The sequence below is a fragment of the Solanum pennellii genome, chromosome 12 (assembly GCF_001406875.1).
Source record: "Solanum pennellii chromosome 12, SPENNV200".
In the NCBI taxonomy this organism is placed as follows: Eukaryota; Viridiplantae; Streptophyta; class Magnoliopsida; order Solanales; family Solanaceae; genus Solanum; species Solanum pennellii.
This window is the reverse complement of record NC_028648.1, coordinates 25,418,824-25,431,652: the sequence shown is the minus strand read 5'-3', so window position 1 is coordinate 25,431,652 and position 12,829 is coordinate 25,418,824. Positions and strand designations below refer to the sequence as shown.

At 36.4% G+C, this 12,829-nt stretch overlaps 1 protein-coding gene across 1 annotated transcript in view; it reads right to left on the bottom strand.

The window, feature by feature from the left end:
• Window positions 1-8,593, bottom strand: part of LOC107006166 — a 44,727-nt gene extending 36,134 nt beyond the window's left edge. Inside the window, exons 1-3 of the mRNA XM_015204792.1 lie at window positions 8,408-8,593; window positions 7,498-8,305; window positions 6,761-6,984 (exon numbers count right to left, since the gene is read on the bottom strand). Of these exons, the coding sequence (XP_015060278.1) occupies window positions 6,761-6,984; window positions 7,498-8,305; window positions 8,408-8,593 (1,218 nt within the window). The remainder of the gene's footprint in view (window positions 1-6,760; window positions 6,985-7,497; window positions 8,306-8,407) is intronic.
• Between the last annotated feature and the right edge of the window lie 4,236 nt (window positions 8,594-12,829).

Here is a 12,829-nt window from a genome sequence, read left to right as displayed (position 1 = left end):
ATGTGGGAATTATGATTTCTTGAAGTAAACCACTCAACTTTCACTTGTTGGCAATTCGGACAATTCGCTACAAATTTCTTATGTCCCTTTTCAAGACATCACACCAAAACATATTTCACATCTAGAGAGCATCCCCCATATGCGACCGGCGTCTTCATCCTCACAGAAGACTCAGACAAGCCCTTAACATTTGTCATAACATGTCAACAGTTAAAAATGTAATAAAATTAAAACTTTTGTATATACTATGTCAAGTACAATTAAACTTCATACTTGGATATAATGAGGTGTACATAGACCTCTCAAATAGAGGCTTACTTAGTATTCTCTTTTAGCAACATGATAAACGATACATACAATAGTCTAAAACTGTCTCACATAAAATCATCTAATAATATAAGTCTTGGACTTAGCTAATACAAAGTCTGTATGCCATATATGACTTAACACAATAGAATCCAAATGATGAAGATGAAATAAAAATATCTCAAAAGCTACTAAACTCTTCATAAGCTAGAATAATTAAAAGATAGCATCCCCAAACATCAAGACCACCAATAGTTGGAGAAAGCGTTTCAAGCTTCTTCAATCGACCCTCTTAATCTTCAATAGCCAGACCCTATATTTGTAGTTATATAAAGTAAGGGATTGGTACGCAACATGTACTAAGTTTGGGTATATGCACATAACATTTAAGGACATGCATGAAAATCACTATATCTTGGAAAAGCATGGTAAGTCATTTGAAAACCTTTAATGCACATACAATATAACATATACAAGATAATGATCACAACAACATAATACATGATCATAACCAAAGGCATATCGCCATAAAGTCATATTAACATTTCATGTTCAATAGTGCATATCAACTTAAAATACTAAACACTTAACAAATAATCCCATCCCAAGCCTAAAAATACAATGATCATGTGAAGCCCTATAACCCCACATAATCAAATAAACAAGATAGAAGACCATAAGTAAAGTTTTGCTTCATACAACTTATATCATAAGTAGTCATCACCACATATAGAAATATAGAACAATAACATGTTCATCAACATAAACAACATCATAAGAGTAACATCATGTAGCATAAGCATTATACATTTCATGTTATCAATTACATAAAAACAATCTCCTAGGACTTCCCTTAGAGTCAACTTGTGCAACGTCTAGGTAGATTCCCATAACCTTACCTATACTAAGTAGATTCCTCATGTCACCCTATTAAATTTCCATTTACTTATCATATATTTTACTTGAGGGAACAATCGCCTTAACCTACGTTAGAACATGTGATCTAGACATGGAATCCGGTGTCATGAAACCAAAAAAAAAGGTGGTCTACCGGCCAAAGTACAACCAAAACATGAACATAGCTTTCTAGGTGGATCTACTAGCTAGTGTTCCTATGGAGGCAACGTAGTTCAAGAACTAGGATATATATTAGAGACCCATTGTGCAACATTACATGGCAGCCTTCATCTCATGAGAGTCATTGTGAACCTACCTTTCAATTTGGGATGGGACACTTCTCATATCTAATTCACTCGGTGCTTAGCTATAGTCCCTTTTTGAGTTACCTTTAAGTTATCATTTATCATAAAAATTATCATAAGCCATAGGATATTAAACCCTTTTATAAACATGATCATAAGCTCTTTAGGTTTACGATGAGAATTTACTTTCATCAAAACCTTTCATTTTTGAGATTAACATATCCTAATCATATTGTGTAAGGTTAACAAGAGAAACATTATCAACTTGTATTATCATACCATCTCCAATATTTAACAAATTCATAGACCAACATATATACATAGCAACATCATAAATACTTCAATTGCATAACAACATCATTTATAGGCCAATGTCAAAATAACAGGGTGATCATGACTTTAAAAGACTTACCTATTGCTTCGACGAATCTTTATCAAGAACTTACATTCAATTCACAATAATAATTCAATCATATAGTGAAATATACAATAACAAAACCAATCCCAATCACTCTAGTCATTTGCAAGATCATTTCCTATTTAGTAATGAGGGAAAGGGTCATTTTTGAAGTTCATTCTAACTATAGTTCCAGTGCCAACATTTACATGACATAAAGTGATAGATATAACCCTATCAAAACCATGTTTTAGAGAATGAAAATGATTCACACGAAAATCAAACATTAAAAACCAATCACCCAACAATACATACTTAACTAACCATGAAAAATCATTATTTTTTATCATTAGTCATAAATCTTGAGTTAAGAAGAAAACCCGTTTTGTAGAGTAAAAACCCTAGAAATACAATTGTTGGATTTTTTTTGAAAGGACCTGTTGAAGAAAGGAATCCCTAGAGTGAAGAACTCATACCTTATTGACAATTATTCCACAAATTTTGAATGAAAATCTTGGAGTCTTCGTCTTCTTTCTCAAGCTTTTCTTGTTTCAATGGAGGTTGAATACAGAGAGTTTTTGGGAGAGATGAGAGGGATTTGTAAATTCTTACTTTGAAGTGCGTGAAAGTGGTCTGAAACTGACCTAAAATCATGATAAACTCGTCCCCTTATATACCCAAAAGTTCCCTCACTTAATTGAGTCTTTTTGTGAAGTTAAATTTAAATTCCAAATTTCAGATTTTCGTTGTGAATCAAGTTAATACGCGGAGCTGCTCCCGAAAGATTTTGTAAAAATATTTTTTGAAACAGAAGAGTCCTCAACCTGCGCACGACGCAGACTTGATTTTTCCCCAAGGGCCCACCAAGTCCGCAAAGCGGACACACTTCCCCCTATGTGTAATTTGGCTGCTTTTTTTGCAGCTTGTCAGGCCAAGTTCGGGGTCCCTTCGTGGATCCCTAGGTGACCCTTCGGGGGTCGGACCTGGACTTTTTAACTCTATATACATGATTTTACCTATTAAAAGTAATTTTACAAGTTTTAGACCTCATGCAACACCTTCAAACTTTCACGAAACCTAAGGACGTTTTACTAGTTCAATTGGACTAGCTTCCGGATGTCTTTGATGTTTCTTGACGTTTTGACCGTTAGGCTTCCTAAACTGGTTTATGAACATTATTTTAGTCTTAGGAACAGTGTACACACCATAGGCCAACATGTGTGTCTCTAGACTAGGTCATGGACTTTTTGGAGTGTTACATTATCCCCCCTTAGGAACATTCGTCCCCGAATGACACTAAAATCTTTTGTAGGGAGAGGACAGACTCAAAACTAGAAGAACAACCAACAAAAACATATAATCATAATGAGTCACTGATCATAGGATTACTTCACAATTCCTTTCAACGCATAGAACAACATGACACATAGCTACTCAATTCATGATGCACAACATATAAGAGCTCAATATTTCGTAACACATAATGAGGAATTCACCTCCCCAACATCTAAATGAGTTCAAAACACATTAAAGAGGTACCATGATATCATTCTTCTTAATACAACAACAAGAAAACAAAATCTCAAGAAGACAACATGCATACGCATTTCATGTAAATGCAAGAATAGAGTATGAAAGCATTTTCTTAGAACTCAATTTGGTACAACTTTTACCAAAACATGCATCTATTTGGAAAGAAAGCCAATTTCATATTTCTCATTATTTATTTATTTAGAGGAATGTCTAACCTCAAGGAGTAAAAAGATGAGGGTAAAGGGACTTCATGTCGGCTTCGGCCTCCCATGTTGCACCCTCAACAAGATAATTCCTCCATTGGACTATTACGGAGGCAACCTCTTTTTTCCTCAACCTTTTGACTTGGCGATCTAGGATCTCGACCGAAACCTCTTCATAGGAGAGGTTATCATCGTCCCTTACACCTTCAATAGGTAGAATAGACACTGGGTGGCCTATGCATTTCTTGAGCATAGAAACATGAATCACAGGATGAACCGAATCTTGTTCACTAGGTAGTTTCAGATCATAGGAAACCTTTCCAACCCTTTGTAAAACCTCATAAGGAATAACATATCGGAGACTTAACTTCCTCTTCTTACCGAATCTCATCACCCTTTTCATAGGTTAAATCTTCAAATAGACGTGATCATCTATTTCAAACTCAATATCTCTTTTCCATCTGTTCGCATAAGATTTTTGCCGACTATAGTTTGTCTTCAATCTATCTATTATGACTAAAACTTTCTGTATAGCCTCATCGATAATCTCAAGACCAAGAAGTGAGGACTTACCAACCTAAAACCAACCAACTGGTGGTCTACATCTTCTACCATAAAGAGCTTCATAAGGTGCCATTGAGATGCTCCATTGGTAGATATTGTTATAGGAGAACACAATCAAAGGTAGGTGATCATCCCAACTTCCCTTGATATTGATAACACATATTCTTAACATATCTTCCAGAGTTTTTATGGTACATTCCACTTGACCATCCATCTGAGGATGAAAAGAGGTGCTAAGTTTCACTTTAGTACCTGAACCTTTTTCAAAAGTTTTCAAAAAGCCATAAATGAATTGGGCACCTCTATCCGAAATGATAGACAAAAAAATCCCATGAAGACTCACAATCAAATTAATGTAGATTGTTGCATAATTGATATACTGTGGTTTCACGGTATTTTTAATGCTTTTTCGTTAAGTTTAGTATGTGTCCAAAATCCTTTTTGTATTGATTTTTATGTAAGTTTCCCTTTTTTTGCAGGAAATCTATCTAAAGATGAATACGGAAATTTTTTAGCAAGAAATGCAGAAAAGTTACCACCTACGGAGCTTGTGACGGTCCGTAGGTGGCATCGTAGTGAAGCTGCTGAAGGAAGATGGGGAAGTCTTACCAAGTGTGGGGTTACGATGTTCATGATGGACCGTCTTAGCCATGACGGTCCGTCCTGCTTGTTCGTCGTGATGATCAGAGAGGTAGTCCCAGTACACAAATTCCAAGAAGTTTAAGTGTTATGGAATGGAGACCCTCAACGGACTATCGTGCTTGGAACGGTCTGTCATACCTGTTCGACGAGGGTAATGAAGAAAGCAATAGAAGGATTTGTAAAGAATAGGATGACGGAGTCCATGACGGCCCGTCGTGACCACGACGGTCCATCACGTGGTCCATCGACTCGGACGCGTTTGACAGATTTTCAGCAATTAGAGTCTCTTCGGCAGTATAAGTACACTTAACAGGAATAAAATGGGCAAATTTTCTCAACCAATCCACAGTAACCCATATTGAATCATTATGCCTCCGGCTTCGAGGAATCCCAAGCGCATATTGATGACTTCCCACTTCCATGTAGGGATATCCATGATTTGGGTTAGACCACCCAGTTTAAGATGCTCAACATTAACTTGAGAATTTGGACTTTTAGCAATAAACTCTGCTATGTCCCATTTTAAACCATCCCACTAATAGACCTCTCTAAGGCCATGAAACAATTTGGTGGCACCCGGATGAATAGAATAACGTAAACCATGGGCTTCTTCTAGAATTAAAATTCAAATCCTCCACATCCGGTACACATAACCTCCTTTGGTACCTAAGAACACTATCCCCCCCGAGAGAATGACTTATTGAGTTTACCTAGTACCGAACCTTTCAACTCTATCAATAGAGGATCAATATGTTGCTTAGATTTCACCTCAACCACTAATGATGACTTGACATGAGACACACTACCCATAGTCATATGTCTCAAAGAATCCGCAACCTTGTTGTCCTTGCCAGGGTGGTAAAGGACACTTACATCATAATCCTTCAAAATTTCTAACCATTTTCTCTTTCGGAGATACAACTCCTTTTTTGTGGACACGTATTTTAGACTTTTATGGTCACTAAACACAGTAACATGCACACCATACAAGTAGTGTCTCCATATTTTTAAGGCAAAAACTACAGCTGCTAACTCAAGATCATGAGTTGGATAATTCTTCTTATGAACCTAGAGTTTCCTAGAGGCATAAGCTATCACTTTGCCATGTTACATGAGGACACATCCCTAGCCCACTCGGGAAGAGTCACAATACACTACAAAGCCTTCATTACCCTCTGGTATCGTAGGTAAGCTTATCTTTTAACTATTGAAAACCTTTTTCACAAGCTTCCGACCACTCTGACTTCACTTTCTTTTGGGTCAAAGCTCTCAAAGGCAAAATAATAGATAAAAATTCATCTACAAACCTTCAATAATACTTGGGTACACCCAAAAACCTCCTTATGTCGGTGGGAGTCAAAGGTCTAGGCTAATTTCTGACCGCATCCGTCTTCTTCAGATCAACCTTTACACCCACACCAGAGATTACATGGCCAAGAAAAGCAACTGACCTCAACTAATATTCACACTTGCTAAATTTGGTATAAAGTTGGTGTTCTTTGAGGACTTGCACGAGCAACCTCAAGTGACTCTCATGGCCATTTTCATTCTTGGAGTATATCAAAATTTCATCAATGAACACATCACAAATGAGTCGAGGTAATCTCGGAAAACTATATTCATTAGTAGGTCCATAAACGTCGTTGGGGTATTTGTTGACTCAAAAGACATCACTACAAATTCATAAGGACCATATCTAGCTCGAAAATTTATTTTGGTAAGATCTTCACCTCTTACAAATGTTGGTGATATCCCGACCTTAAGTCAATCTTGGAAAAGTATCTAGTACCTTGGAGTTGATCAAATAGATCATTAGTCCGAGGGAAAGGATACTTGTTATTTATGCTTCCTTTATTACGTTGGTGATAATCAATGCACATTCTAAGGGATCCATCCTTCTTTAAAAACAATACCGGAGCATCCCACGGAGAAATAGTAGGTTGAATGAAACACTTGTTTAGTAAATCTTTGTGTTGGAGCTTCAACTCTTTCAATTTGGCCAGATCCATCAGATAAGGAAGAATTGAAATGGGGTTTGTATCTTGTAACAAATCAATGCCAATGTAAATTTCCCGTGCGGGAGGAGATCCTAGAAGGTCACTAGGAAAAACTCCGGAAATTCCCTCACTACGGGGACCTACTCAATAGAAGGAGTTTCACATTCTAGATCATTAACCTGAACACATGGTATAGACAACCCTTTGCTATCAACTTACAAGCCTTCAAGCAAGATATGGTTTGACCCCTTGGCATATAATTTCCCCCCTTCCACTCTAAACTCGGTCTGAATTCCTCCTTTCCACTCAAAAATTGGTTCATTTTGAAATTTAAACTTCACTACCCTTGTTCTACAATCTATGGAAGCAAAACAAGCATGAATCCGATCTATACCCATAATGATATCAAAATCAAACATGTCAAGTTATAAACAAATCAACAAGAGTAACTCTATTAGGCAGAATTACAGGACATTTCCTTTAAAATATCTTTGCAACTATAGAGTAATTCATAAGGGTACAAACCGAAAAGGGTTTAATCAAAACATGAGGAAGTACATCAAATTTCCTAGATACCAAAGATGTAACAGAAGAAAGGGTAGCACCTCGATCAAGTAAAGCACAAACATCAATAGAGAAAACATGTAACATACCAGTCACAACATCGGGAGAGCTCTCTTTTTCACCCCAAGCCTTGAATGCACAGAAATAGTTCCTTTTTTGAGCTTCAGAGCTAGGACCGCTTAGTTGAGTTTGACTCTTCCCCTTACCTTGACTTCTCAGACTAGGACAATCTTTCACCATATGAACACCTTTGCCACAATCATAGAAACTATTAGTTCCCACAAGGCATTTATCCACACATTTCTTACCACACTTACTACAAGTTGGTCTTTCTCTTGCTGGATCAAAAATTCTCCCCTTTTGAGGTTTAGGATTCGACGCCCTTTCATTGTGTGTCTTGGAGAAATTTGAAGGAACTTGGTTTGAAAACCTCTTCTTGAACATAGTCTTGTCTGGAATATCAAGCATACTCTTAGAAGAACCACTCTCAAAGGACCTTGCTTTGTTAACTTCTTTGTTTCTCTTCCTTAGATGACTTTCATCTACTTGTTGTGCATGAACCATCAACCTATAAATATCCAGGTTGTCATGAAGAATGGCTGCATGACATTCTTCTTCAAGCTCTTGCGACACACCCATTACATAATGGCTCATTCCATCCCTATCATTAGAAACCAAAGAGGAAGCATATTTCGACACCTTAATGAACTTCAAGGAGTATTCCGTGACACTCATACATCCTTGAAGAAGTTTGATGAACTCCTCTACCTTAGCTTCCCTTTGCTCTTTTGGGAAAAATCTGTCAAGAAAGGCGTTTTTGAAGGCCTCCCAAGTCATGGGACCACCTCTTAAAGCCCTACTATCCTTCCACTTATTGTACCATGTCTCATCCACGTCCTTGAGTTTATAGGGAGCAAGCTTAGCTTTTTCAGTAGTACTCACCCCATAGCAAACAAAATCTTACAAACCTCATCAAGGAAGTCTTGGGTCTTTATCAACCTTGGATCCAAAGAATATGGAATGATTCATCCTAATAAAATCTCTCAAATGGCTAGCCATAGTACTAGCGTGCTGGTTCTCTTGAGGTACAAGCTTCTGGTAAGTTTGGGCCGTAATGTCTTGAGCTTGAGTGGTGATGGCTTGCGCCATTTGGAGGAGGGATTCCCTCACCTCACCATTCATCATGGTCGCAGGATTGACATGAACCTAAACATTCACAAAAGCTTGCACTGGAGGAGGAACTCGATTGCCTTGGGGAGGAGCTCCTGTATTCGCAATCTCATCTCCCACTATTCTAGAGGTTGTTCTTCTTGTGTTCATCCCCTAAAACCACAATAAAAGGAGTAAATGCTAAAAGACACATAGTGTCAAAAACTCTAGAGGCACGACATAGGATTACCAAGAAAAGATAATTTTTCTAATCATCACATAACCTCTCATCATAATTGTGGTGTGTTTCAAACCCATGAAGAAGCCACTACACAACGTGGTTTAGTGAGACCATGATCCCACATTATCTAAACCTATGCTGTGATACCAAGTTTGTCAATCACGGAGAGCACCCCCAGATGCAACCGACATCGGCGTCCTCACAAAGGACTTAGACAAGCTCTTTGCACTTATCATAACATGTCATGAGTTAAAAATGCGGAATAATTAATACATTTGTGCATACTATGTGAATTACACTTAGACTTCATATTCAGATATAATGAGGTATACATAGACCTATCACATAGAGGCTTACTTAGGCTTCTCTTTTAGCAACATTATAAATGATACCTACGATAGTCTAAAACAATCTCACAGAAAAACGCCTAAGAATGTGTCTTGGAATTAGGCAATACAAAGTTAATATGCCATATAGGCCTTAAAAAATAGAATCCAAATGATAAAAAGGAAATAAAGAATATCTAATAACCTACTTAAGTGTTCATAAGCTAGAATAACTAAAAGATACCATCCCCTTACATGAGGACCTACCAACACTTGGAGAAAGAGTTCCAAGCTTCTTCAATCAACCCTCTTATCATTAAATGGCCAGACCATACATTTGTAGTTATATAAAGTAAGAAGTTGGCACGCCACATGTACTAGGTTGGGGTATATGCACATAACATTTAAGGATATGCATGAAAAAGACCATTTCATTGGAAAGCACGCTAAGTCATTTGAAAGCCTTCACTACACATTCAATAGATCATATACAAGATGAGGATCACAACAACATAAAACATAATCATAGCCAAATACATATCAGCATAAAGTCATATTAACATTTCATGTTCAATAGTGCATATCAACTTAACATACAACACACATACCAAATAATCACATCCCAAGCCTACATGTGCAATGATTATGTGAAGCCCCATAACCCCACATAATCAAGTAAACAAGATAGGAGACCGTAAGTAAAGCTTCATACAACTTATATCATACGGAGTCATAACCACATATATAAATATAGACCAATAACATGTTAATCAACATAACCAACATAATATAAGAGTAACATCATGTAGCATAAGCATTATACATTGAATATTATCATATTACATAAGAAAAATCTCCTAGGACTTCCCTTAGAGTCAACTTGTGCATTGTCTATGTAGAGTCCCAGACATTAACCTATAGAAAGTAGACTCCTTAAGTCACCCTAGTCAATGTCCATTTACTTTTAATTCATTTTACTTGAGGGAACAATAACCTTAACTAACATTAAAACACATGAGATAAACATGCTGTCCGGTATCATGAATCCCCACACCAAAAGAAGTTGTACTATCGGCCAAAGTAGAACCAAAACATGAACATAGCTTTCTAGGTGGATCCAGTAGCTAGTATTCCTTTGGAGGAAACATAGTTCAAGAACTAGGAGATATATTATAAACCCATAGTTCCACATTACTTGGAATACTCAATCTCATAATAGTTATTGTGAACCTACCTTCTAACTTTGGAAGGGACACTTCTCATATCTAGTTTACTCAGTGCTAAGCTATAGTCCCTTTTTGAGTAACCTTTAAGTTATTATTTATCATAAAACTTACCATACGCCATAAGAGATTAACCCTTTGTATAAACATGATCAAAACCTCTTTAGGTTTAGGATGATAATTTCCTTTCATCAAAACCTTTCCTTTCTGAGATTAACATATCCTAATCATATAGTGGAAAGTATACAAGATAAACATCATCAACTTGTATCATCATACCATCACTATGATCGCACATTTAAAATATTCATATCCCAACATATATACATAGAAACATCATAAATTATTCAATTGCATAACAACATCATTTATAGGCCATTATCAACATAATAGATTGATCATGACTTTAGAAGACTTACCTATTGCTTCGAACAATCTTCGTCAAGAACTTACACTCAATTCAGCACAATCATTCAATAATATAATGAAATACACAATAACATAACCAATACTAACCACTATAGTCATTTACAAGATCAATTCTTAAATAGGAATGAGGGAAAGGATCATTTAGGAGTTCATTCTAGCTACAATTCCAATCCTAACATTTATATGACATCATGTGATAGATATAACCCAATCAAAATGATTATTTAGAGAAGGAAAATGCTTCACACAAAAATTATACATTATAAACCAATTAACCCATACATACTTATTTAACTATAGAAAATCCTTATTTTTCATCATTAGTCATAAATCTTGAGTTAGGAAGAAAATCCGTTTTGTAGAGAAAAAACCCTAGGAATTTAATTATTGGAAATCATCTTTGGAAGGATCTCTTGAGAAAAATAATTCCAAGAGTTAAGAACCCATACCGTATTGAAGATTATTCCACAAATTTTGAATGAAAATATTGGAGCCTTCGTCTTCTTTCTCAAGGTTTTCTTGTTCTTCAATGGAGGTTGAATAGAGAGAATTTTTGAGAGAGATGAGAGGGATTTGTAAATTTTAATTTTGAAGTGCGTGAAAATGGTGTAAGACTTACCTAAAAAAATTATAAACTCGTACCCTAAATTAGCCAAAAGACCCCACACTTACTTGAGTGTTTTTGTGAAGTTAAACCTAAATTCTGAATTTTAGATTTTCGTCGAGAAAAAGGTCCGCGATGCGGAGCTGCTCCAGCAAAATTTTCTATAAACAATTTTTTTAAAAGACGAGTCCATGACCTGCCATTCAACCTATGAACATATTTCACTAGGTCTTTCTTCGATTCTTGTACATGAGACTCACTACCCATTGTCATACGACTAAGCATTCCGCAACCCCATCGGATTTATCGGGTTAATAGAGAACACTCATGTCATATTCTTTCAATAATTCTAACCACCTTCATTGTCGGAGATTCAACTCCTCTTGGGTAAACACATATTCAAGACTCTTATTGTCGGTATATACATCAACATGAACACCAAATAAGTAATGCCTCCATATTTTCAAGGCAAACACCACGAGCACTAACTTAAAATCATGAGTTGGGTAGTTCTTCTCATGAAACTTGATTTTCCTAGAGGCGTAGGCTATAACCTTCCCTTATTGCATAAGGACACAACCCAAACCGATTCGAGATGCATCACAATATACCACAAAACCCTTGGTACTGTCTTGTAAGGTCAACTTCAGAGCAGAGGGATACCTATCTTTCAACTCTTGGAGGCTTCTTTCAAAGGCCTCCGACAACTAAAATTTCACATTCTTTTGGGTCAAGGTAGTCAAAGGAGAAGCAATTGATAAAATCCATCTACAAACCTCCTATAGTACTCATCTAGACCAAAGAAACATCTAAGTTCGGTATGATCCAATGGTCTAGGCACTTCTTGACCACTTCCATCTTTCTCGGATCTACCTTTTGTAACAACCATTAAAATAGATATATGATAAGTAATGCTTAATATGTCTATAATGCCTATGATTAGCCCGAGTTCACACGGATTGATGCGCGTATAAACAAACCTCGAAACCCTTGCTACACCCAAGCCAACTAACTTGGGAAGTTATTTGAGCTAGGAAAGTTTGGGTCCAACCATGTAGGGCTCTCGAATAATAATATTTACTTGAAGAAGTCTTTACCAGACTTAAAAAGGGAAAATCTTAGGTATGGAGGGTCTAGGGGTTAAATGGTCTTTTCCAGGCTAAGGGTAGTATCATAATTACACTTAATATATAATTAATTATTTAATTAATAAGCTGTGGGGGGGGGCATTTTTGGGACAGAAGGCCGAAATTAGGCTCTTGAAGTGAAGTCTGCTCCACCCGGGTTCGAACCTAGGTGGAAGCAATGAATTAATTTTTTTTTAATTTAAGTTGGTAAATTGATGTAATTAATTTATATTTATTATTTATTAGCTGATTTATTATAAAAGTAAATCAGTTTTTTAATAATTAAATAAAAAACTTATTTGACTAAATCCTAAACTAGACT